This window comes from Lepidochelys olivacea (genome assembly GCF_965140295.1).
Source record: "Lepidochelys olivacea isolate rLepOli2 genome assembly, chromosome: 4".
Lineage (NCBI taxonomy): Eukaryota > Metazoa > Chordata > Testudines > Cheloniidae > Lepidochelys > Lepidochelys olivacea.
Window position 1 is genome coordinate 113463408 of NC_140414.1, and position 27999 is coordinate 113491406.

The 27999-nt window shown below is 38.1% G+C and overlaps 1 protein-coding gene across 3 annotated transcripts; it reads right to left on the reverse strand.

Annotated features, from left to right (window-relative positions):
* Positions 1-535: 535 nt before the first annotated feature.
* ANAPC4 (anaphase promoting complex subunit 4) lies at positions 536-27999 on the reverse strand. Of its 3 annotated transcripts, none has more exons than XM_084627271.1 (28): positions 27816-27999; positions 25719-25824; positions 24675-24807; positions 23013-23087; positions 22827-22853; positions 22695-22739; positions 21020-21104; positions 20027-20137; positions 19449-19532; positions 19138-19224; positions 17604-17668; positions 17467-17509; positions 17293-17369; positions 16700-16800; positions 16575-16626; positions 12248-12303; positions 11547-11593; positions 9085-9141; positions 8824-8880; positions 8086-8179; positions 6793-6890; positions 6204-6265; positions 6070-6108; positions 5883-5984; positions 5184-5261; positions 3104-3274; positions 2209-2332; positions 536-1744 (listed from the first exon to the last, which is right to left on the reverse strand). In XM_084627271.1, exons 1-28 carry the CDS (start codon positions 27921-27923, stop codon positions 1529-1531), a joined length of 2400 nt encoding a protein of 799 aa, XP_084483397.1. In that variant the 5' UTR covers positions 27924-27999; the 3' UTR covers positions 536-1528. The 3 variants fall into 3 exon arrangements, with proteins under 3 accessions (XP_084483397.1, XP_084483396.1, XP_084483398.1); XM_084627270.1 differs by having other exon boundaries at positions 11544-11593; XM_084627272.1 differs by lacking the exons at positions 536-1744; positions 2209-2332; positions 3104-3274 and adding an exon at positions 4195-4775 and having other exon boundaries at positions 11544-11593.

The following is a 27999-nucleotide window of genomic DNA, read 5'->3' on the forward strand; positions in this document are numbered from 1 at the left end:
GCAGATCCAGGTGACTTGTTTTCCAGAACACTCAAACTAGGCCATTTCACAATTCAAATCTAAGGAAGACTTGGACTGAGCCTGCTCTCCAGCAGTAGTGAATGTTTCAACAAGCAAGCCCACTCTGCAGAGAGCAGCCTTTGAACTTTTAGATAGTCCAACAGGCAAGGGGAGGGAGCTGATTTTTAAGGAGCTTCATAGCCTAAAACCTCTCAAAGCATACCAATCACTTTACATTTACAAAGCTCTCTCTGCCAGTAAAAAGTCCACACACTCTCTTTAGAAGTTAAAAAAATTATACATCCAATAAGGGTCCATTTAAAAAAAAATCAAATTACATATTGATAAGGTAGGAATGATAATTTCTAGAATCACTCATTGGCATTAGACATACCAACACAACCAAAGAAAAGCAATTTATAGAGAATAGTTGTACAAGTTTTATGGTTTTTTTTTTAATTTAAAAAAAAGTGTAGAACCAGAACACATGCATAAGAACTAACTTCCCCCAATTCAAGTTACACAAATTCACTCACACAGTTTTATAGAATTATGTATTTAGCAGCACTGTTAATTCAAAGAGTTGAGCTGCAGTTACAGAACACAAAGGAGACCAACTAGTCAGCAACAGGCAAACATTTTCAGATTTTAAACAGGTTTCTAGCTTTCACATTGAGCACCAAAACATTCCAATAAACATAAATTAGAAAAGGAGATAAATATGGCAAAATTGAAAGCATACATGAGACATACAAACATATCAGAATAGAAAAATATATTCTCTGTAATAATATAAATTTTCCATCATAAAATACACAGGGGAAAATGTTCAAGAATTGTCTCATGCACCACACCACGGGTTGCAATATATTTCTGTTGCATATAAAGTAACACAGACATAGCTGGGGTCTAACAACTTTAATGGGTTGGTCAGGGGGGTTTGTTTTAACAATTTTTGGGTTCCCAGTAATACAAGCAAGAATTACAAAAGCACGAGTCAAACTTCTGAAATGTGCACTAGCTAAACTTGGGTAGCCAAATACCCAATGCATGTCTGCAAACCTGTGTGTTAGTCAAATACGTATGTAAACCTTGGCTTCAAGGGCACAGCGTGTTCGCACCCCTCAACTGGACATAAACATTAAGCACACATCTGAAAATCTGACCCCTATAACACGTTCTCCTCAGGTAGGTAAATTTATGGGCTACACAGATTGGTTATGTCTCTTTAAAACTCCAGCAGCCCTCTCCACCACCCCTTCCCCATATATATTCAATACTGCAATACTCCAGGAAGAAACTGTTGTGTTTGTTACAAACTAATTGTAACAGAACGAACATTCAGTAAACATACTCTGGAGCAAAGAAATGGTTTTGTCTGAAGCATTGTGTAGTATTCTACAACATCCACAACATTAATATAATATTTGGTACAGTACAAAGAAAAGTATCAATGATTTGAAGCTAGCTTTTAGTCTCTTCTCCTTTTTTTTTTGTTACAGTGAAGGCACAAATATCAAGGATCAGGTCAAGAATCCAGGCTTGATTCATGTTCTTCTGTTTCATCTGCCAGCTCAGCAGAACCACCACACACACTACTGTGGTTAACTGCAGACAGATTCAGCTCTTCATGTTCACCACCCACAATCTGAGTGGTTTCTTCCTCCTCCTCCTCTTCCTCTGCCTCTCCATCATCTTCTACATCCATCTCAAACACTCTGACATGACGGAGATTCGAACTTAGCTATGGAAATATTTAGAAGTTTTCATTAACAAAATAAACAGAAAAAAATTATTTGAAAATGTTGGCCAATGCCTTTAAAAACAGCACTTACCAAAACCCTGATTTTCTTTTAAATGGAGTGAAGTAAAGTAACAAGTTAGCGACAAACCTATTTCATTGCTACGGCTGATTAAGAATAAGGTAAATATGACTAAACTAACCTGTTCCAATCTATCTACACAGAAAGCAAGCAAACATTTAAGTTCTATTATTATAATTTTTTCGACTCTGGAGCGGAGATGCAAGTTGTCTCCTCCTTTCTTTCTAAGGATCTTGTAGAACACAGGATATAGAAAACATTTTTTTACAAAACAAATTAAGTGCCCTAAGAGTAACTGATGCAGAGTATCAATCTCTTCAGTCACTGCACCAGCAAACTATTTCCCTTAATGATTTATATGCTAGACTGTAAACATGATACTTACCACACAAGAAACTTTCCGAATGCCATTCACTGCAACATACTGAGCTTTCATATTCTCCAGTACTCTCCACTGACTTTCCAAAAAGATAGTACGTGTAGGAATATCATCAGATTGCTCATCCAGCCTACATTTGGTAAAAAACAGAAATTCATTGTGTGTGTGTGTGTTTGTGTAAGCAACAACTCTACCCTGAGTAACCTCAGACAAAAATGACAGAATTAAAATTTTACTGTACCACAGGCAACAGGTTTATAAATGCTGTGATTCTCCTACTGCATATACTCTAGATTTCTGTTACTGGACATATTTTTCTTTACAGTGTACTGAAAATCTCTCTTCTCACCCTGAAACCATTATGGCAATATAAATAAGTATAGGAAGGCATTGATCCTGCTGTTTCGTTCCAAAGATAAGTTAGTTATGTTTTTTCAACAGATAGTGATAATACTCATAGGTACAACCACTGGGAGAATGAGGAAGAAATATTCCCTCAACCTTTTATTACCCTATCCCTCTCAGTGCAACTGCAGATCTTGTGCATTCACTCCTGTTCCTGAGTCTCTAGTACTCTTTTGAGTGGTGAGGCACAAAACCTCTTACACAGAAGCAGACAAAGTTTCTACTTCCTCAATACATTCTCAAAATTGCCTCTCTCATTTATTAAAAAAAGAGATGCGAAGTTCTATTATAAGAAATAGCATGCAATCTCAAATATGCACAAACATTAGATTTGGAAGTTGTAATCAATTGTAATCATCTCCCCTCAGAGGAAGAGAAAAAGTTATTTTTTTCCTCTTTAAAATACGTGTGTGTTAAGTGTATAACTGTATACAAATCAGATACTTGTATAATCCGCTTTTCAGCTCTTAATTTTCAGGGGGTCATGTTTTCATACCTTTTACTAGAATTCAAGCTGAATTCCCTTTCTTGGTCCTCGTCAACATACACTGAAGATAAAGGCAACTGAGCCAAGATTCTCTCTTTGCCTTCTTGTTCCGCATTCTCCTTAAGAACCACGGTTATAGTTTCATCATCATAAAAATGTGCATCTATACAACTGTAGAAGCTATAGCAAAACAGGTATGTTTATTTGTATTCTATCAAGTTTTACAAACAGTAAATGAAAAAGCTGAATGAATAAATACTGAAAGATCTTTAAGTAAGTTATCAGTATTTATGTTTCACATTTTAGATCCAAATTTTGCCTCAGCCCACAAATGACGTGTTCTTAACCTGCTAATGGGCTAATGATCATAAAGGTCATAAAAATACGCAGTCATGAACCTAAGCTTATAGAAAGCTTGGCAGTCCATGGTTTTTATGGCAATGCCATGTGCAGGCGATAGATGTTCAGGGCCAAAGTTTGTCTGATCCTTCACACAAAAAGGCAGGGAATGGGAATACTAAAAGACAGCAAGCAAGCCCCCAGGAAATATTTGGTATTGCTGAAACAGGTTGTCACGGTTCCTCCCCCACTCTGAACTCTAGGGTACAGATGTGGGGACCTGCATGAAAAACCTCCTAAGCTTATCTTTACCAGCTTAGGTCAAAACTTCCCCAAGGTACAAAATATTACACCTTGGACTGGCCGCTACCACCACCAAACTAATACTGGTTACTGGGGAAGAGCTGTTTGGACGCGTCCTTCCCCCCAAAATACTTCCCAAAACCTTGCACCCCACTTCCTGGACAAGGTTTGGTAAAAAGCCTCACCAATTTGCCTAGGTGACTACAGACCCAGACCCTTGGATCTTAAGAACAATGAACAATCCTCCCAACACTTGCACCCCCCCTTTCCTGGGAAATGTTGGATAAAAAGCCTCACCAATTTGCATAGGTGACCACAGACCCAAACCCTTGGATCTGAGAACAATGAAAAAGCATTCAGTGTTTTACAAGAAGACTTTTAATAAAAAATAGAAGTAAATAGAAATAAAGAAATCCCCCCTGTAAAATCAGGATGGTAGATATCTTACAGGGTAATTAGATTCAAAAACATAGAGAACCCCTCTAGGCAAAACCTTAAGTTACAAAAAAGATACACAGACAGAAATATTTCAGAGTAGCAGCCGTGTTAGTCTGTATTCGCAAAAAGAAAAGGAGGACTTGTGGCACCTTAGAGACTAACCAAATAGTTATTCTATTCAGCACAATTCTTTTCTCAGCCATTTAAAGAAATCATAATCTAACACATACCTAGCTAGATTACTTACTAAAAGTTCTAAGACTCCATTCCTGTTCTGTCCCTGGCCAAGACGACTACAGACAGACACAGACCCTTTGTTTCTCTCCCTCCTCCCAGCTTTTGAAAGTATCTTGTCTCCTCATTGGTCATTTTGGTCAGGTGCCAGCGAGGTTACCTTTAGCTTCTTAACCCTTTACAGGTGAGAGGAGCTTTCCCCTGGCCAGGAGGGATTTCAAAGGGGTTTACCCTTCCCTTTATATTTATGACACAGGTGTTGGCTGGTTAGCTCTGAAGGCAGTCGTATCTAGCCCTCCTTTGCTAGAAGGAGAAGTTGGCCTGACATGGCTTTTCTGAGATGTGGAGAGCAGAGAAAAGGGAAAACCTGGGAAGAGAATTCCCCAAAAACACTGCATTGAGAAAATTATGGCCAACCATTACACACTTCATGCATATTATTATTTGTGTCACTGTTTTTAAAGTGTCAGTATTCCATGTTTAGGCAAGAGCAGTTTCAGAACTAAACTAATTTTGTTTCCATCTAGCAAATTCTGACAGTTTCCTTGAACTTGAGTTCAAGTACAAAGTAAGCCACCTGCCCAAAATCCTGTAAGTTACTTCATGAAGATCTATGAGGATGCATGCAGGTGCCCAGGTCTGCCCACAAAGACCCTGATCCTGCAAGTTGCTCTAAGTGTAAACAGCTGAAAAAAACATTAAGTAGGATAAGCAAACCCTTGAAGGAATATAATCTGACAAATTATTAAAGACCCTGTTTCCCAGATATACTAACCTTGTATCTGAGCTTTCATTTATACTGTTGTTCAAAAAGTTTCCAAAATCAACAGCAAGTAGTCCATTAGCAGCAGACCTAAAAGGAGGGAGAAAACTAGCTGTGTTACTCGTCCTTGAAGTTCCATGCCAAAATACCAGAATCCAAAGATTTACACCAACTACTGGAACAGACTGCAGAGCCTATTTGGATGAGAACAGACAGGCAAGCTATATGTTGCTTCCACTCTGAAGGATGGGCTGTGGAAGAAGAAAAGCAAAAGACAATATGGATGAAAGGACTGAAGTTACAGAATTGTGTTGTAGACCTTGGCATCAGGCGCTACTAACCACTGGCATTAAGAAATTAAGAGTATAACTGTCCGTATCACTGAGATCATCTTCCCATTTTTACAGACTGTGATAAGCTTTGTAATAAGTATACAAAGTCTATCACAAGGTTTGAGGTGTTGACCAAGGTGAATATTGATGAAGTAAGATGAAGAGCCCACTTAACATTACCATTACTGCTCACTGAAAGGAAGGAGCAGAGAATACTTGACACATTTCCTTTTCAATAAAGCATACAATCACAGAAGAGTAAAATAACTCAATCCAGCAATGAAGAGCAAGGTCCTAAGCCTGGAACTGGATCTAGATACATCTGGCTGCAAAATCAGGCCCCAAGAGCATACTTTTCCATTTCCAATCAATTTATTACCTGGAAACATCCGTGTGCCGCCTCAAAATGTAAATTTTAGAAAGAGAACTTTCTAACATCATGAAGAGAACATAATGTAAGTTGGAGGATTTGTCATTCCACCTAAAATACAAAAACAAAACAAAAAAGTTAGACCAAAACATAAAACATGGTAAATGAAATACAGTACGAGAAGCAGTATACTTACATAAAGGGTAATTTAAATAATCGAGGGGTAGAGTCCTCACTAAAACAGAAAACCAAAAAAGAAAGTCAGAAGGTAACAATTACAATAATTCTATGCTCATTAACACTAAACATAATGTAGAAAAAAAAATGTACCTTTTAGATCCTTTGTATAGAGGCATGCAAACTGCTTGATGTACTGATTTTCCAATCACATCCTGAAACACACCATGAAAACATTCCAAAATGCAGAAAAAATTATTCAGTTACACACACACCTCCCGACTTTTTTAAAGTAATCACAACCTACCTGAAACAGACTGACTCAGCCCAGTTCCTTCTGAATAAATGTCCTTATCACAAAATCTCGTATCACTTGACACACTTTTAAAAATTATTTATTTAAACCACTGTACTGTTTCTTGGAAAATAAAATGAATTACATTTAAAAATGGATTCTAGTTGTGTGTGTGTGAGAAGCAAAGAACTGAAGAGGCAGGGAGATTTAACCACCTTCTCAGCCCCATGACAGGCTCAAGACACACTGGAAGGGGAAGCTGCATTACAGCCATCCTTGTGGTACACCATGTATATTAGGGGACTTCAGCCCTTAGGGCATGCAATGGGGCACCTTCAATGAGTACTAAATTCACTTTAAACAATTTAGAGTAATTAATGACAAGATCAAAAAACAGCAGCAACTGATGGCCCAAAATGCACACAGTTTGTAACAAACAGGACTTACAGCTGGTTTTTGTAGACACTGATCAATAATACCCTCCATTCGCCTTTTGACAAAATGCAGTGATTTCTGAGGGTAATAGGGAAACAGCAGTGGACTTTCTGCAAACAAATAATTAGGGTTTTTACTGAAAAATACAGTTTCTGTAAAGATACAGTTAAATGAGTTTGCATTCTAGCAGAAGTGTGGGTCTGGATATAGAAATCAGAACTGGAGTCTTGTTTGCCCTTTGTAGCTCTCTTCCCCACCAACTAATTCCAATAGTAGAAACATGAGACTTGCATCCAGCCAACAGCTAGCAATACATGTGTCATGAAGCATCCTGTTATACCAAAAAATGTTTTTTTCTTCTTAGCCAATCTACTGTCTGGGCAAAATGGAAATATTTTCAGCTAGAATTTCCTTGCTTTGAGACATGATACATTTGATGCACACACATTTAAGATTATTTGTTACTAATTATCTTCTGAAGTATATCTAATTCATTTCAATACAAAGATTTTACTGGAAAAATAATAAATATATGCTAAGTTAGAAGGTAATATAAACTACCAAAAACTGGAAATATAGCATCAGTCACAAAACCACTTATTATGTTCCTAGCTCCTTCAAGCTTACAGTTCTATGCAGATAACAAGGCAAGTGAATGCCTTAATACTTGCTGACTTGTGATACTAACAAGAAGCTGGTGTATACAATCATTCTCAAACTGTGCAGCGTTCTCTGCTGGTGGCAGAAAACTGGCTGGTTACACGGTGTTGGCTATTTCCAGTTACACGGTGTTGGCTATTTCCAGCCACTAAATCAAATGGAAAGATACCTAAATTATATTACATAACTTTCTAGATATATTTTGTCATATAAACAATTGCTGTAGTTGCCATAAGGATGCTACATGACTGTGAATAGGCAGAAAGGGTCTACAAGATAGTCTCTCTGTTATAATTTGGTCCATGCTATGGAAGAGTTTTAGACCACCAAGACAATCAAAAACAATTACTATGAGCATCAACTACTTGATGTCTAATTTACATGAGTGAGAGAAGAATATAAAAGGGAGAGGGATTCCATAATGCCTGAGGAAAAACAGTCTGCAAAACTGTGATCTTATTCTAGATTGAGCAGGGGCCTGTATGGAAACATCTTTATAGGGCAATGAGATCTGCAGGTTTGTTTCTACACCACTGATATTCTTTGCAACTGACACAGTATAATTTACTTGCACTCATGCCTACCCAGGTATGATTATTATCATCAAATCTGCACATGTATCTTTGATTGCACAGCATGCAATACCTTTAAGATGTGTGCTGTTTTGAAGGAAGTTAAACCACTGATTTCCCTCTGTGTTAGGTGGGGATACAAGGTCGTCATCTTCATCTTTCAAGTACTGCAAGAAATGACAGATCCATGCAGTAAACATTTAAGAACAAGATACTTCTGACACATTCACTGAAGGACTGTGTGAGAAGAATGTGTGTCATAATATCTTCATTTAATTGGCCTTTTAAAAAAATAAATAACCCAGTTTTTGGGCCTTCTTCCCACATCTTTAGAAAATGTTTTATTGTCCATTCTAAATCAGATTATAACAGGTTACTCAAAATGCTGTGGAACTTCTTATCAGAGATAGTTATAAACCATTTCTCTTTGAAACTGCAATTTTAGATTCTAATACTAGTGCCCCAGGATTTGAAGGACATCAAGCAAACAGATTTCAATTTCATTCCATCAACATTAGTTTCAACCGTGTTCCACTTTTTTTTTTTTTAAATACACCACACAAATGAAGGAAATAATTTATAAGATATGAATCCAATTAATTTTCCCTAATAATCAGGGAGATAAAATAGTATCCTCCACTCATAACACCTGTGTGTGTGTTGAGCAGCAGGAAGGGAGTTAGAAGGAGTGCTCTTTAGTAACTACATCATCTTAATACTCTAGCCCTTGCTCCCCTGTCCCTCTTTCCCCAGCTGGTGCTTGTCCGTATACTTTGTCTCTCTTATCTCAATATACAGCCTGATACTTTACCTGACCAACTCTCTCGACATTGAAGTATTTTCCTTTACGATTGTAGAGCTCTGGTGCCTGAACCAAATATAAAACAAATTTTAAACACAAAATACTGACTTGACAGTACTTAAGACAAGGGAAATTAGATGATTTTTCATAGTGAGACACTTTAAAAAAAAACAAAAGACAATTTAGTTTAACCAGCCTTTCCAGTTCAGTTGTCTGAAGACAGAATTAGGGTGCATGCATAAAAGCACTCAGTAAACTGAAATACCTTACCTCATTGAAGTGTTCAGTAAGAAAATCAGCAACAAATGTGATATCTTTTTGAGTCATCTAATGGAAATAAAAAGGGGAAAGACTATAAAATAACCATAATTCAAACAAATATAGAATGTAATAGGTTCCAAGGAGGCATGTGACAAAAGCCTACAGGTAGATATAAAAAAAAAAGGTGACCTTAACAGAGAGCTAAATGTTGGGAGAGAGAAATGGAAAATTACAAGACGGTCATAAGAGCAACAACAGGGCAAAGTGGGGGACTTTGCTTACCATTTCAGATGTCTACACACAAATGCAAAGAGCATTGGGAATAAACAGGAAGAACTGAAAGTATTAGTCCATAAATTAAATTACTTAACTGGCATCACAGAGACTTGGTGGGATAAATCTCTTAACTACCGCACTGGCATAGAGGGGCATAGCTTGCTCAGGAAGGGCCCACAGAGGAACAAGGGAGATGTTGCACTGTACGTCAAGAACACACACTTGTTATGAAGGTCCAGAGGACGAGAGAGGCAGACCAATTGAAAGATAAAAGTGAGGAAGATAAAAGGGAGGAAAAGAACAGAGGCAATGTCATTACAGTGATCTATTACACACCAACAAATAAGGAAGTGGTGGTGGGTGAGGAATTTCTAAAAAAACAAAAAAAAAACACACAGAAATATCCAAACATAAGACATCATAGTAATAGGGGATTTCAACTACCCAGACATCTGCTGGACAAGTAATAAGACAAATCAAAGTGTCCAATAAGTTCTTGGAATGCATTGGGGAAAACTTTTTCTTTCAGTAAGTGGAGGAAGTAACCAGCCCTTTTAGACTTGATTCTGACTAACAAGGAGGAATTGGTTGCGAACCTGAAGATACTTGGCGTGAAAGTGATCATGAAATGATAGATTTCATGATTCTAAGAAAAGGAAGGAGCGAGCAGCAGAATAAGAAAAAAATTGACTTCAAAAACACAGATATTAACAAACTTGGAGATCTAACAGATAAGGTCCTGTAAGAAGAAAAATCAGAGGGAAAAAGAAGTTCAGGAGAGCTGGAAGTTGTCTCAAAGGGACAATATTAAAAGGTGCAACAGCAAACTATCCTGATGTGAAGGAAGAAGATACAAAGAATAGTAAGAAGCCAATATGGCTCCCTTGAGAGCTCTTTAATGACCTGTAAATCAAAAAGGAATCGTACAAAAAGTGGAAACATGGAAAAATTGCTAAGCATAAGTAAAGAAACCCAGCACAAATATGTAAGGACAAAATGAGTTGTACCTTGTGAGGGACATAAAAGGCAATCCAGAGAGGTTCTATATGTACATTAGGAAGAAGAGGAAGGAAAGTTTATGTCCTCTACTTAGTGGGGAAGGATAGTTAATAATGGACATCATCAAGAAGACTGAGGTGTTTAATGCAAATTTTGCTTCAGTCTTCACTAAAAAGGTAAACTATGACCAGATACCTAAAACAAATAATATTAAACCAGGAGAAAAGAACACAAGCCAAAATAAGGAAAGAACAAGAATATTTAGATAAGTTAAATAAATTCAAGTCAGCAGGACCTGATGAAATGCACCTTAGGGTATTTAAGAAACTAGTTGAAAAAAAAAAAAAATCACAGAACCATTCTCAATTATATTTGAGAACTCATGGAACATGGGTGATGTCCCAGAAAACTGACGAAGGGCAAACATATCATTGTCTAAAGGGGAACAAAGAGAACCTGGGGAATTACAGACCAGGCAGCTTAACTTCAATATCTGGAAATATACTGGAACAAAATTATTAAAACAATCAATTTGTAAGCACCTAGAGGATAATACGGTAAAAAGTTAGAGCTGGTTAGAGCTAGTTTTGCTAGTGAAGAATACTGGGAAGCAACAATTTTCTTCGGAACAAATCAAACACAAAGCTTCACATTAGTAAAAGTTTAGATGGGCAGCAACTGCTTTTATATAGTGTCTAAAGGACTGCTGCAGAGAAGATCATGCAACAGCAGTGATATTAACTTAGACCCAAAGAAACAGAAGCAATGCTGACGGGGGTGGGGTGGGGGTGGAAGTAGACACCCCAGTCAGGGCAAAGGTGCCCACTAGAGAGGGGAGCAGAGAGTAAGCCTCCTTCAAGAGGTGAAAAGATCCACTATACAGCCTACTCACTAAAATGGTCAACATATAGTTTACTCAATTTCAAAGAGAAAAGTGAGATTTTTTTCAGAAGAGTAATAGACATAAGGCTGACCACATTACAGCCAATAATGTGCAACTGAGGGCATTTCATGCCCTAACTATCCCAAAGGGCTAGCAGGACAGCATTATTCTTTAAATGCAATTTACTTTAAAGAAACAACCTTAAAAGGTTGGTTTTTGTTTCTAACTGCACTAAACCACTGGCTACCTTCAGAATTAGATTTTACATTGCATTATTATAAAAAAGCATCTAATCGGAAGAAGTTACTACTACCTTGTTTAGCTCTGGAAGAACATGATCTTCTGACATCCTCAGCATGGCTGGGGGAAAATAAGAACAGCGAAAATGCTATTTTTCCAATACACTTAAAATTTTCCTAAGGTAAAATATTAAGATACAGATGACAGAGCAGGAAAGTTTACTCTTTAGATGCAATATTGACTAGCGCAGGGGACAAGGAATCAAGATTCTTAGGTTTTATTTATTAGTATGATTCAGTATTAATATAGGTTTTGAAATGAGGAGAGGGAATGATTCCTCAATTAAGTGACTGCTCTTCATTTAGACTGGCCAAGAGCTACCACTGTTAATATACCAGAGCTAAACCATAGCCAAAGATTCCCTCCGCTCCGTCAATCACCTATATAAAGGAAAAAAAGTCACTTTAACTTGTATGAATTTCCAGGATAGCAATAAATAGAAAGTCATAACAGCAGCTCCACAACTGGATTTAGTCAATCTATTTTTTGCCAACATTTCAGTATTTAAATACAATACTGGCTCTTTTAATCATTTAATTTCTTTTTTAAAAAGCTATCAAGGAGCTTATCAAACTACATTTGTTAGAAGTCAATTCCACAGATTAACCCATAGGCAAATATTATTACACTAATTCTGGAATTGTCATAGAATATCAAAGCAAATAATTAAAATATAAAGGAGATATGAAATACTTAGGATATAATTAAGCTTACCCACATACAACCATCGGAAAAATGCTTTGAAGTTTTTCATACTACTGTCTATAACTCTGTATAAAAAAAAATGCAAATTGGTAGAAGACTTGATGTAAACAAAGGTCACAAGCTGCAAGTTTATGCAGAAGTTCTAACTGTATTATAGGTGGGGATGGCAGCAATGCCGTTTTGTTAAGTTGGCCTTTCGCTTCCCATTACAATACTACTTTCGGTTGTTTATAACTTTGCCAAACTTTAACTCTTTGAGCTGGACTTTCCCATACTAGATGTCTGCCTCAGGCTGAATTGTTTTGGAAAATTTCAGTCAAACTGGTTCAGTCATTTTGGAGAACGAGGCTAGTGAAAACTATGTTTCCCAGTTAAAAGATTCTGGTGACCTTTTCTTTGATAGCACCCTCATGTTTTGGAATAGGGACTTGAAATTTGGAAGGAGGGCAGAAACTTGTGTCAGGGGGTATGTCTTTTGTTGTCTGCATGAGAATTCACCCAGTATTTTGCCAAATTATAAGCCGGAGGGGGAGGGGGGAAATCATGGCTCACAAATGCTCAGTACAGACTTGCTAGACCCTAACAGCTAAAATCTCTGTAGATTCCATCCTCACTGAGCATGCTCCATCCCCAAAAAACTCCTATAGATGACAGGATGGTGCATGTACCATCCCCACAGAGCAGTGGAGCATGCTCCCTCCAGTCCAGGGCTATAGTGGTGAAGTTAGAGTTTTCTTGTAATTGCTGCTCCCAGCTGCTCTCTGAGCCACGCACTGGAACTGAGAGCAGGGAAATCTCTCTCCTGTGCTCTCAAACATCCCACTACTAACATCTACTGGAGGAGGAAGCCATTTGATTCAAATACTACTCCTGGGGGAATTCTGCGCCCTGGTGTGTGTGTGCGCAAAATTCACATCCATCACAAAGTCCTTTGCTTCCCTACAGAAAAATTACTTTCTGACAGGGAAGAGAAGGGAAGCTGCAAGAATGGTCACTCACCCTTCCTCAGCAGTGCAGGTATATTGTTTCAGGCACTCAGAGCAGCCGGTGGGGAGGTAAATCACCACAGGGCTGGGGACACCCCAGCTGGTGGCTCCTACCCTGAGCTGGGATCAGCTGCTAGCTGAGCTGGAGGCAGGGGGAGGACAGGACTTCCTCTTCCCCTGCAAGGAACGGCTGGGGCTGGGTCAGACCCATCCCCAGAAAGCTCCCCCAGCTGCAGGAAGCTCAGCATCCTCCCTTGATTCCTACCCCCATCACTCTTCAGCCACGGGAGGAGGGGTCACTGTACGAGAAGCTGCTCCCCCATCCACCCAACCCCCTGCATCTGGACCTCCCCATACTCAGACCCCTCCCATCAAGCCTCATCCAGTACACCCAGAACCCTCCCCCTGAGCCCCAACCACCTTCACCTGGAACCCCCTGCAGAGTCCCACTTCTCCTGCTCCTGGAACCAACCCCACAACAAGCCTCTGTGCATCCAGATCCCCCTACACCTGGACCCCGACAATAAGCTGTCTGCATCCAGATTGTCCCACACAGAACCCTCTCACCCCACACCTGGATCCCCCCCACACTAAGCCTCTCCAAACTTGGATTCTGCCTGGTTGAGCCTGCCTGCCCCCTACCTTAGTGTGCCTGGCATGAAGGAGCAGAGCCCTGGGGTGTTTCTGGGGGCAGGCCCAGCCCTTGCATTGTGTCAGGGTTGGGTGCAGCCTCACTGCCAAATCAGTGTCCCAGGAGGGGGCAGGGGGAGGCTGCAGGGTGATCTCCCACCTCTGTGCAGCCAGTGGACTGTGCTTCCCACTGCCATGCTGGAGCCTCCACATTGATTTATTGTGCAAAATTCTGCAAGTTTTATTTGTCAATTTAAAAATATTGTGTACAGAATTTATAATTTTTTGGTGCAGAATGCCCGCAGGAGTAAGATGCAGAGGGGATAAAAGCCAGACAGGAGAGAGGGAAAGGAGTAGATTGGGACAAGGAGTTTGGTGAGACTAGGTCTAGAGGGGAGAGAAACTGGGACTTGGAGGTGGGGAAAAACTGAGACTGGTTGGGTGGGGAGGCTGGGAGCCAAATTGCAGGGAAGGAACAAGACACAAATCAGATGAGGTGTTGCAGGGACTGGCTGGGCAAAAAGCCTGGGACAGTGAACCAGGGACAGAATGGGGGGCAGGAGACTGAGGAGGCAGACTGGGACCCAGCTGGAGGGCAGAAAGGGGGAGAGAGATTGAACAAGGGGCTACGGTGAGGTAGAGAGGTACTGGCTGGGAAAGGAGACTGGCACTAGGTGTGGGGAAGTGGAGAAACTGGTAGTCAGTGGAAGAATGGGATTCCAAAAACAAGCCCAGAGGGGGAGCCTAGAATTGGCTAGGCAAGGAGATGGACTAGGATGAAAAGTCTGAGGAGTGGTGATTGGGAAGTAAAGAGAAAGGTACTGGGACAAGGAGACAGGGTAGGGGAGAGAAAGGACTGAGACAGGTTGGAGGGGATGGGGCAGAAGGGATCACAGCTGGGAGAACAGACAGAAGGGTCTAACCATTAGACAACACTCCCCTCCAGAGCTTGGAATGGAGCTCAGAATTCCTAAGTTTCACCATTCCTCTCATCAGTAAATATCTGTGAAGCCCAGTGGCAAAATGTGTTTCTCATCTTCTTGTAGTGCTGGTCCATACAGAGGGTAACAGCTTACTACTGCTGTTACTCCATTACCTCAAATGGCAGAGGATCTAAAGGTTCCAACTCTGCTGATGACCCATGTGAGTATCAAGATGATGCCACCTAATGGAATTTCTATTTTTTTTCAGTTTACTTTTCTAATAACCTAGGAAATTGCACATACATAAACTATGTGAAAGGAAAATTAAGATAGTTACTATATACTTAAGTTTAAAACTGCTCTGGTTATTGGAAATTACTCATTAAGAGAACTAATTTTGTTGAAATATGAACTGTGGACTAAACAATATCAAAAATTTTATATTACCCACAAATTTAGCTCGGTTAAAAGATTAACGTTAACCGTTATTCAGGTTGCAAAGTCAAGTGCATTTGCATTATTTGCATGTGCCTGTGCATTATGATACAGTCTCCAATTACATGATCACATGCTATTTTTCCCAAAGGACCCCAGTGTCTACAAAACTGGCACTCACAATGTAGAATAAAACGCCTCTATTGTACCAGTTATATTTCTTCTTTTCCTAAGATCCATTTTGGTTGCCCTACTCATCATTCCAATATCTCACTTGATCATTTCAGTTATGTTTTAAATAAAGGAGGTCATAGAACAGTTACTCGAGGGGATTATTCTAATACATAAAATGACATAGAAAAATCTTCAAACATTCATTTCAGCTATATGTTACATTTTTATATTTGAAAATTAGGACTGTCGCGCAATTAAAACAATGAATCGCGCTGTTAAACAATAATAGAATACCATTTATTTGAATATTTTTGGATGTTTTCTACATTTTCAAATACATTTTTTCAATTACAACACAGAATACAAAGTGTATGGTGCTCACTTTATATTATGATTTTTATTACCAATATTTATACTGTAAAAATGATAAACAAAAGAAATAGTATTTTTCAATTCACCTCCTACAAATACTGTAGTGCAGTGCTTCTCAAGCTATCTGATGTGGGGGGACCAGCAATTTTTTTCCCAATGTGCACGCGGACTGGCAGCCGATGGCTCACGGACCGGCACCGGTCCGCGGACCACCACTTTGAGTAGCACTGCTGTAGCGCAATCTCTTTATCATTAAAGTTGAACTTACAAATGTAGAATTAAGTACAAAGTGACATTTCAAATAAGAAGCAGACAGCAGTATCTCCCATAAAATGTACACAAACTTGTTGTCTTAGAGACTGGCTGAACAAGAAGTAGGACTGAGTGGACTTGTAGGCTCTAAAGTTTTACATTGGTTTGTTTTTGAATGCAGTTTTATTTTGTACTTAATTCTACATTTGTAAGTTCAACTTTCACGATAAAGAGATTGCACTACAGTACTTGTATGAGGTGAATTGAAAAATACTATTTCTTTTATCATTTTTACTGTGCAAATATTTGTAAGGAAAAATAATAATATAAAGAGAGCACTGTACACTTTGTATTCTGTGTTGTAATAGAAATCAATATATTTGAAAATGTAGATAAACATCCAAAATATGTAATGAATTTCAATTGTTTAACAGTGCGATTAATCGCGATTAATTTTTTAAATCACGATTAATTTTTCTGAGTTAATCACATGAGTTAACTGCGATTAATCGACAGCCCTATTGAAAATAAAATTGTGTTGCAACTCTCCAAATAAATACTTACTGAAGAAGCTCGTTTGCTTTCAAGATGAAGGAGCCCACAGCAGTAATAGCATCTGCAAAGAGAGCAACCATTTTTAGTTTTCACAACGAACATCAGCGTGATGAGTAGTAAGCCAATTACTGTACCTTCAATTCCTGCTGCGTCTAGTCCAAGAGACTCATATTTTTGTTTCCATGATGCCATTCCTTTCAGTTCACTCAAATGGTACAACAATGCCTCAGAGCCACTATTACAGAAAAGCATAATTTCTTAATCAAGTGGAGACTCGTTTAACTGACAAATATTTTACACATAATATCTTACTCTTATACAGCACTTTCTCATCCCTACTTTGTAAAGTTCTTTCAAATATATCATTATCCTCATTTTACAGAGAGCAAGCATTCTGTCCAAAAGCATTACCTACTTTTTTTGAATCACAGTCCCAAGTCCTTAAACATTAGCTACAGCACATTTCCTGTACAGTGTTAGACTTTTCTAGCTCTAATCAGTTAAATAAATCAAGTATTTCTTCCCTTACAATACTTTAGGGAGAAAAGAGTTAATATTCAAAATTACATTTTAAATTTTAATTTCTGATGTCACAAAATAATAACAGACTAAACTCTGCACGATCATGACAAGAAGTGGTTATGTTTTTCATTGGGCTCAGTTTCTTTTAAACTAAGGTTTACTAATAAATTTATCTCTGTAATTCATTAGGTGTTATATGACTTACCTCTGCAAGTGACTTATGACTAATTTTTGTATACTGGAGTACGAAGACTCTATGGACTGACCAAGCTTTTTTAAGCCCTGATAGAAAAGAGACATGCTTCATTATAGTATATTAATACGACACTTATGAAAGATACTGAAATAGACCATTTAAAGACAGTAAACATTACCATACCTTTACTGTTAGTTGGTTCATTAAAAGTGCTTGAAGTTCAAGGCTAAGTGACAAAAATTAAAATAAGTGTTCTTTCTTTAATCTGAATATGCATTTACAAGTTGAAACAGGAATATAAAAACCCAAGCAGCAACTACCTTGCTTTGCCCCACAACAGCAGCTGCATAAACTCATCCTGTACAGAAGTGGTTGTGTTCTTTTCCTGTTAATCAAAAATTACTGAAATAAACTGATGATTTTTAAAAATTACCAATTTACAACATTAGAATTGCAAACACCTCATTTAAAATACAGAGAAACAAAATACATCATTGAACACTGAAAATGCATTCTTGACCACTGGAAACTCAATGATTAAAATAGGAAAAAATATTCACTACTTTCACATTTATTCCATTAGCGATAAGAGTTTTGAACATTATTTTTATTAATTCAGAATGTATGTTACCAAACAATTTTTTAAATTTGTTTGTTAAATACTAGCAAGGATTACAAAATTTATGCCACTCCAACAGCACCTCATTGGTAGCTCCCTTATACATATTCTACTATACTTTTTCCTACTTGACATAGAGCCAGTGAGATGAACCAAGCTGCAGGTGCTCCAATTCAATAGTTATGATAATTGGAATCTGTGCTAGGAAATTATTTGCTTATAAAAAAGAAATTCAACTTTAGCCACTCACAAATTAAGAGTGTAAACGTACTGCTCAAGTTGTACACTTTCATGGACAGGCTGGTCAATCACTAACAGAAGTATACTCAGTGGGTTAGAAAACACAAATCTAATAAGAAGGCAATCAGCCAATAATTATATTAGTGGACAACCATCACTACTGCATGAACATGAATCCATTAAAATAATGAGATTGATGATGGTATACCAATTGACTGTTGTCAATGGACTAGAAAGTCACAGGATAAAACTACTGAACTCTCAAACAATGCTTTTTCAACTTCAAAGCACTTGACAAACATTAATTACTAATGGACTCCAGCTTGCCTCTGAATTTACAGAGACCATTATCCTGTGATAGCTGTTCATTACACACGATATAGACAAATTGGAAAAAGAACAGGAGTATTTGTGGCACTTTTGACGGATACAGACGAACACGGCTGCTACTCTGAAACAAATTGGAGAAAGTCCAGAGAAGAGCAACAAAAATGATTAAGGGTCTAGAAAACATGACCTTTGAGGGAAGACTGAAAACAACTGGGTTTGTTTAGTCTGGAAAAGAGAAGACTGAGAGGAGACATGATAACAGTTTTCAAGTACATAAAAAGTTGTTACAAGGAGGAGGGAGAAAAATTGTTCTTCTTAACACCTTGGAGGATAGGACAAGAAGCAATGGGCTTAAATTGCAGCAAGGGAGGTTTAGAAATTCCTAACTGTCAGGATGGTTAAGCACTGAAATAAATTGCCTAGGGAGGTTGTGGAATCTCCATCATTGGAGATTTTTAAGAGCAGGTTAGACAAACACCTGCCAGGGATGGTCTAATACTAGGTCCTGCCAGGAGTCCAGGGGACTGGACTAGATGACTTCTCAAGGTCCCTTCCAGACCTATGATTCTATGAAAGAAACAAAACTGAGATATGAAATAATTTAATATAAATAAGAAAGCTATTCATTCTCTGCCTTCCCCAAATAATTGCTTATACCACAATACCTGTACGAATTTGGTTAGACGTGAGTCCATCTGCATCAATATTTCTTCCCATGCTTCACACATACATGTCAATGATAACTTTATATACTGCAATGCAAAGAGAAGTTAGTGCAGTGACTTTTTTAAAATTCAGACTAAACATACATATGTTCTCAGAGGACTCTTATCTTTACATTTCTAAAGCGGTGCTCTATATTAACTTAAAATCAACCTAAATCCCTAAGTAGGCAAGTGTTTTATACTAATAGGGTTACAAAATCCAATGCCTGTAATAACTGTGGAATTAAAAAAAAGTCATAACAAAAATGTACCTGTAGGAGAGTTGAAATATGAGTAAATTTCCTGGCCATTCGAGTTACCTCAGGTAAATAAACCGATAGCAGACTGGTGTCCAGCTGTAATATGCAAGATAAGCAACAGTTATAATCAGATGGATGGTCTTTTTATTTTCTGTAACAATAGCCTCGATCACGTTCATTAAGGCAAAAACCACAGTCACTAAAATAGGGAATATTAAAATATATTTCCTACTATAATAGGGAATAATGAAATTATTTAGTTGTTAGTTTGGCAGAAAGGAGACAGTACATAAAAAGCCTTTAGAATACAGCTACTGTTCAGAAAAATGCAAACACTTCAGAGCTTCATCACTGTCAATCACGTATTACAACAATTTGAGTCAAAATGGAGAAGCCAAAAAACCTAAATAATATTACATGAACTTTAGAGAAGGTGGGAATAAAAATATTTTTATCGTTATGTAAATAGAAATGAGGACAATATATTAGAATTGTTTCATATGAGTAGTAAAAATAAATAGTTTAAATATTTTAACAGAACATTTAGAAAACACCACTATTTGTGCGTTTGCAGTCTGCATTTTACTCACCTGGAAATAGGTAATCTCCGGTACACTGTCTGGGGAAACTTGCACCTCTGTAATGACGGATAGTGATTTCAAATCACTAGAAAAGCATAATCCAAGGCAAGAACCTGCCACCTGAAAGAGTCCAATGTAAAGGGGTTAAAGTATCTCATTTTCTCAATAGCCCAATAGGTACAAGTACACTGATCTATTAACTGATGAACTGAACACATGCCCTTATTTCAAACAGAAACTGCATTCTATTTCTGTGTAAGTATCACCTGAAAAGAGAAATAAACATCTCAGCTATTGAGGGGAAACAAAAATGCGTGCATACTGTTTTGTTTTGGATAATCAGTATTAAATTACAGAGTGGTAGCCATGTTAGACTGTATCAGCAAAAAGAACGAGTACTTGTGGCACCTTAGAGATTAACGAATTTATTTGGGCATAAGCTTTCGTGGGCTAAAACCCTCTTCATCAGATGCATGCAGCGGAAAATACAGAAGGAAGATATATAGAGACAGACACACACACACACCATGAAAAAATGGGGGTTGCCATACCAACACTAAGGAGACTAATCAATTAAGGTTTTAGAGTAGCAGCCATGTTAGTCTGTTTCCACAAAAAGAACAGGAGGAGTACTTGTGGCATCTTAGAGACTAACAAATTTATTAGAGCATAAGCTTTCGTGGGCTACAGCTGATGAAGCGGGCTAATAAATTTGTTAGTCTCCAAGGTACCACAAGTACCACAAGTACAATTAAGGTGCACTTTGTTTCAAATGATACAGGATTTGAAGATTTCCAGATGGAATACTAATTAAAAAACAAAATAAAAACCACACAACTATTCCTCTCTCTGGGTTTTAAGCATAGTAATACTGAAGTGTTGAAGTTGCAATACTTTACACTCCCAAAGATGAACTAAAAACTGTGTTTAATTAACAAAGTGTATTTTAAGAGGAGAAATAACAAGGGAAGTTAAAAATAAAAACAAAACAAAAACACTTACCCCTATTACTGTAGCAATCTTGTACATTCCATAAGCATAAACCTCAATGAATCCAGAACTGCCTCCAAGAACAAGGGCATTTAGCCTGATAACAAATAAGACTCAGAAATTACTCAGTGAGTTGTCCAAATGGGAGGGGACGGGGGGGAATCAAATTTTACTGGATTATGACAAACCTAGTCAGTAAATCACTAGTTGGCTATTTCTATTCCACATGAATACCTATTCTTAGGATTTAATATTTAAAAGTAATCAAAGTCTGTAGTGTGAAGATTATCACCAATATATAGTCAACATTAAAACAAGACAAAAATTTAAAATACATTAAAATATTGTTTAAAGAGAGAAATTAATAGCTCTACAAAAAAGTTACTAGCACCAATGTTATTAGTATAGATAGATGATGAGAGAAAATTTGATTTATACATACACCCTAACTAGCAATCTTCTTTCTAAAGAGTAGACAACAGCATATTTCCTCTTTTAAATCTTCTCTTATATTCAGCTAATTTTACTCTAATACAACTCTGAATATATCACCAGCAGTCACACAATGGCATTGCCCCACTCAATTTCAAATGCAATGAAAACTGAAAACAAATGTAGCACCTGAGAACAAGCACCAATGACAACAGCAACAGAAGAGGGAATCCCATCCAGTGGACAGGGCACTGGACTGGTCCTGAGAGAGTGGCATTTTGTTCCTGGCTGTAATGCTAACTTGCTGTGTAACCTTGGACAACTCACTTCATCTTTCTGTGCCTATGTTTCCTCTCCCATCCTTTGTCTGTCCATTTGTATTGTAAACTCTTTGGGGTAGGTGATCTATGATAGGGCTGAATCTGACCCTGTAATTGTAATTTTAAATTGAATAAGTATTTACCATATTTCCAAGTGGTTTCAGGCCCTGCTGAAGTAACAAACAAACCATTCCCTGCAAAAATAGGTCAATAGAGATCTTTTTTTCCAATTATATTAGAGGACGAGGAGGAAGCTGCAGTTAGCTATTTTTTAAGCATTTATGGTGTGTTTGATAGCACATTTCTCTAATCTAAGAAGAGGACCTATCCAAGCTGCAAATGGGGGAGACAAAGGAAGGGAAAATGATTTTAAAGAATACCCATCACTTCCATTTGTTTTAAATAGGCTAGTTTTAAAGTGACTAATTATACTGCCAATGAGACAAAGGGTGGTTTTACAAGAATTTGTATGCTTAATGCTTATAAACTATGTCAGGGGCTTTAGGGTTTTTTTGCTAGTGTATTCTTTGGAAGCATGGAGAATTAGCTGAACTATGACATCACAAAAAACTTAAACGTGATCAGCTGAGAGATGAAGGGATTCTTTATCCGACTACATAACGATTTAGTTTTGCTTAACATGTATTTAACTCAAGATTAAGACAATTTGAAAGAAAGCTCTCTGAAATATTCAACCAACTCTCCCTCTCTTTCAATTAAAGGGTAATACAGTTCCCACTTCAGTTCTATATTCCTTCAAGAAGTCCTCCAGCAAAGAGAGAGACCTGGGTCCATTAAATCTTTCTTTGCACTTTATAAAAGCCAAGAGACTTTCCTGCCACCCCTTTTGTAGGTCACCATTAAGAAAAAAAGTTACAATTTATTTTAAATCCAAACTTGCCGTTATTTTATGGATTTCAAAGAACAATACTTACCTTACATCACCCAAGAGCTTCATAATCTCATCTGATTTTTCTTCACTAAAAATATAAAAATGGTATGATTATGGTAACCCATAGGCAACCATAAGCATCATTATAAGAAGACATGAAGTCATCAATTCTTACCTGAAAATTTTTGCAGAGGTACTGTAGCTAAATTGAAGGCAAAATAAAGTTTGAGAAATAAGTGCCTTTAGTAAAGATGTCTTCTTATTTACTTCAGAACAGTTGTGTACTTTTAAACATAAAGAACCCATAAAATGACACCAAATGACAAATTAAGATATTTAGGTTTTTTAATTTAACACCTACTTTTTGGGCAATGCAGGTAATTTAGGCAGGAGAAGATTTGACTCATCCTCAGCATTATAAAATGAAGTGAGAACACTGAAAAAAAAGGAATCATTAAGAATTTCTTTGCCTTTGCTGCCAGACTTTAAAAATTGTAAAAGATTTTTTTTTTAAATGAAATGCCAGGTAGTAATTTAGACTTAACATATCATGTATGTTCAAAGAGTTACAAATCTCACAAGCATATCATTTGTTTTCTAAGTAAAGTCTTTTTAAAACACAATCACATCAATACAAGATGGCTAAAGAGCTCTCTTTTTGTTTTTATATCCTCTTCTTTTGACTTAGTGTTTCCCACATAGAAAGGCGAAGAACAAGTTTATATTTGCTGATTCAGTGGTTTGCTTCCCAAATCTTCCATTATTATTAATTATTTGCATTATAACAGTGCGGGGAGGCCCTGATCGTGGAGCACGGGACCCCACTGTGCTAGACAATGTACAAACACCAAAAAAAGAAAGATTTCCCCTGCCCTAAACAGCTTTAAATAATTCCTAGCATAAGTCTATGGGCCTGATCCAAAGCCCACTGAAGTCAACAGAAAGACTCGTCAGTCTAAAGCAAAGCCTTATTTACAACCTCATTTCAGGTTAACATATATCCACAAGTTAAGTGTCCAGCATATTACATGTTTATGCTGGAAGCATGAGGTTGCAATTAAAATTATGTAGAGATTACTGTAAGAGAGATTAAGGAAGCCCACAACATATTCTGCAGGAAATTACTTATGAAGATGCTGAGTGTGGAAACAGGCCACAAGGGCATTAGTCTACGGTTAAAAGATATCCCCTAGCTTAATATTTCCTTGCTGGTTCAGGGTTTGTGTTTATGGGGAGGGGGAAGAATGTCACACTTACCTAGCCTTAATCCCTTTTAAACAAAATTTTTGTTTATGGAATTTCTTGTTTTTTTAATACAGCCAATGTAGACTGGTTTGTGAGGACACAGAAATGGGGGCGGGGATGCCCCCAACTTCCCCTATGGCATGTGGAACTATGAAGGGCTCATATCAGATCTGTGCGAATGTCAGAGTGAACAGAAGCACAATTTATGACTAATGGCACACAACTTGCAAGACAATGGGGGTACTCTTATGTCCTGAGATACAAACATAATTAAGACAGCACTTCCAATAGCTCTGGGTTTTCCATCAATGCATTAAAAATAAACAAAATCACTAAAATTCTTGAAAATGTGGATAAAAATAATATTTTAAATTTATCACCTTCCATTGTCCAGGTACAATGAAGCAGATTACAGCAATACATTTGATATTGGTAGAACACCGTTACGTAAACTGAGCAGCAACTATGCAAGTCAATACTAGCTCATATATCTAAATAAATAAGCTATAATAAACTATAAATTAATAAATGGACGCACAAGATACTATTAAAAGTGTTCTTGTTCTTATAACTAGAAAACAAAAATATCAAACTTTTAGCACTAGAACTGCACTGTTATCAATAAATGTATGAAAAACCTACACTAGAAACAAAAAAAAGGGGATTTTTTTAAATGAAGTGGTGGGAAAAGTGACTGACCTATGTGACAGTTACTTTTTTTTTTTTTTTTGCTTAACTACTATATTCCACTATTTAACTGTAAAGTTTTTAGAGCTACCTGCTTTCTTCAGTTACTTCCATCCAATGCATGTAAGTAATAGGAGCATCCACTGAGAAAGAGTGTAAACTTTCAGGTTTTTCTACATCACACAGGATAACACGCTTGGTATCAGCTAGGCCAAAAGCCAAAACTAGAGAAGTAACAGAATAATGTTAAATAATCAACACACAAAACATTGCAGCTACTCAAACATATGACAAGTTAGGAAATGTAATGATTCTTCAGTCATTAAATCCAAATACTACATACAATTTGAACTTTTTCTAATGTCACTTCTAATTTTAAACCATCTTACTAAAAAGCACACTTGAAGTCAACCTTTTTATTTTAAAATGGCATATTGGGTCACACCTGACAAAATGACCTGATCCTGCAAAGACTTACACATATGTTTAACCTAGGTCCATGCTTAGCTTTCTGTTACTCATGGGAGAAAACATAAGCTAAGCATGGATTAAAGTCTTAGCATATTTGGTGCCAAAAATACATTTGAGACACACTGTTCAATTAGCAAGGATATTTTATTGCAATGTAACATAATGCTAAGATTCTCACAAGAACTCATCCCTACTTGATTAGAACACTGACACGAATATTCATTGGGCAACATTTGCATAAGAACTTACATGAGTATATTCATCTTTTTGAACTAATTCATTCCCAAAGAATGCCAGGTTACAATATAATTGGAGATTCTGCTCATTCATATGCAGATGGATGATTGACATGGAACATCTCTGCACTATTAAGAGTTGAAAGCTGTGCCATGCAATTTGAAGAATAATATTCCCATAATTGCAATCAGATTTTAGATTTCACCTGTTACTTCAGTGCCACTATAATTTGGCCATTCTTTATACATCACATCACACATCAAAGGGGTACCTTTCACTATTATTTTAATAGTATTGCTACATAAAATTAAAATTTTGTAGTGAGTATTTTCTTTTTGAGACAGGTGGTGCTGTGTTCACGAAAGGTATCTGCTGATTTCCAACACCATTTTTATTGCAGCACAAAACATCATATATTTAACATTACTTTTGCCATCTGGTCTCCAAGCAAGGGCTGTAACTTCTTTCCCTGTATTTTCATTTGGTGGCAAACTCCAAACTCGCTGAAAGTTTGCAAGTCGGTGAAGTAAAACCTGAAAAGCAGATAGATTAAATGTAGGAAACTTGAACATCTTCTCCTTTAACAATATTTTGTAAGTCAGCCACTAAAGTATCACTCCTTTTTATTAGATTTAAGAAAATCCCACATCCTGAAAGTCAGATCTAGAACTATTTGTATCAAGAAAGCAGTCATTCTACATACACACACAGAGTTCTGGGGCATACTGTCTACTATGAAGCAATGAAAAGAGGTTTTAGGTTAAGACCTGAAGTTTACAATCAACCTGGCTAATCGGAATAATATGGTAGATAGCAACTGTATTGTGGAAGCATTGCAGTTGATCTTCCCATGCATAGCCAGATGCATCATGAGGAGACCAAAGTGCAGAGCAGTGGTTTTTAATCTTTTTTCATTTGCGGACACCCTAAAAAATTTCAAATGAAGGTGCAGACCCTTTTGGAAATCTTAGGCATAGTATGCGGACCCCCATGGGTCTGTGGACCACAGATTGAAAACCACTGGTGTAGACAGCAAAAAGAATGTGCTGTGGAGGGATAGAGGGAAACAAGGAAAACAGGAACTGACAGAGAGACCAGAAAAAGACATTAAAAAAACAATGCTCTCTGACAGAAGCAACCCCCCTACCCTGTCATCAGCAGACAGCACGGCCGTAAGATCAGAAGCAATATGTAGCAAACTGGCAAGGGAAGCTCTGAATTACGTTACCTCAAGAAATAAACTGAGATCTACAACATGTTGTTCCAGGACATAGAGTCTGCCTCTGCACCGCTAACCAGTTTTCGATGCTTCTATTGGTTTTAAAATTATTTTAAATATAAATTAATTTTTCTACACTTGTTAAATCACACACAAAAACACGCACTCTGCTGGGACACACAAAAAACCAGGTATTCAGCTGGGAATTACCATTTACTTAGATTCTGTTTTTTTAACAAAGGATAAAAGTAAGGCAAAAATTCTCCTATCACAAAATATATTCTAAAACTATTATATTGTGGACAAAGGACGACATATGTAGCAAAAAACACAGAGAGACAATATACCCACTCCACCCCCACCAGCAACTATTGCTCTTTATTCCCAGGGATCTTAACCTGAACATTTTGAAGACGAGTACAGAATCTTATGGTGACAGGATGAACATTTAAATGATACCCCTTTTCCAGAACACATCTGAAGAACATCAGGATTGTGAGAGAACATAAGACAGGAAGAAAATCAGCAAGCAATTTTTAAATACACTTTAGGAAAACAGGATGCTTCCCAAAGTCATCAGAGACTGAATATTTGAGATAGATTCAGATACAGCGTGTTCAGGCATTGTGCCAGATTCTTCACACCACTGTTCCACCAAATTCTGCCTTGCAACACATCAAGCAGCTACTGTAAACCTGGGTCTCTCCTGCACTGATGCTGGCAACTGTGCCATACAGCCAGCATGAAAAGAACACAGTTCCTGGAACTGCCAAGATAGTAAACCCAGGGCACTTACCAAGTCATTCTCATGTGAAGGGTTTAAAATAAAACAAAACACTCATAAAGACACATGCCACGCTAACACTGGAGACAGCCAAGCACCACTATTCATGTGGCTGAAGAGGCCACAAGGAATAAGGAGGCGTGTTTGGGGTATGTCAGTAATGGCCATTGAGGGTAACCAATGCTAGCCCCCTTGGCACAGCACTGCCCAGCTGCCAAGGGGAAGACTAGAGTTCTTTCTCTCTGGAGTACCAGGTACGGGGCCCTGCCAGAGGCAGGGCACGGGACTGGATCCATGGAGCGGAGCCCTGTGTGGTGAGCCCTAAGGGAACTGCTCGTGGAGGGGCAGGCAGCAGGCCCCTCGCTGCGAGCGGAGACGGGCTGTCAGCCAGCGAACCCCGCTCCCCCTAGCAGGAGAGATCACAACAGCCCTGTCTCCGGGGGCGGTTTCTCTACCCACCATTTCCAGCTGGCTGAGCCGGGCCGACCAGCTGCTCCCCGTTACCCCCGGCCCCGCCTTACCTCCCCCACTTTGTTGGCAAGGGCGATGAGATCCCTCTTGGGAGACCAGGCCATGAAGATGATTTCCTGGGGAAGCTGCTTCTCCCCGACCTGCCGGAACGCCGGCATGGCGGGGGGCTCCGGCACCCTCAGGCTCGGGGCCCGCGGCCCAGCCTGCTGGGAAGCCCCCTCCTCTCACCGCCGA

Coding starts and splice junctions, on each gene's coding strand:
- ANAPC4 (XM_084627270.1), bottom strand. CDS start 27,923: ATGCCGGCGTTCCGGCAGGTCGGGGAGAAGCAGCTTCCCCAGGAAATC. Junction 20,138..21,019: donor AGATTGCTACAGTAATAGGG/GTAAGTGTTTTT, acceptor GGACTCTTTCAG/GTGGCAGGTTCTTGCCTTGG. Junction 12,304..16,574: donor AAAGCAAACGAGCTTCTTCA/GTAAGTATTTAT, acceptor TTTTTTATACAG/AGTTATAGACAGTAGTATGA.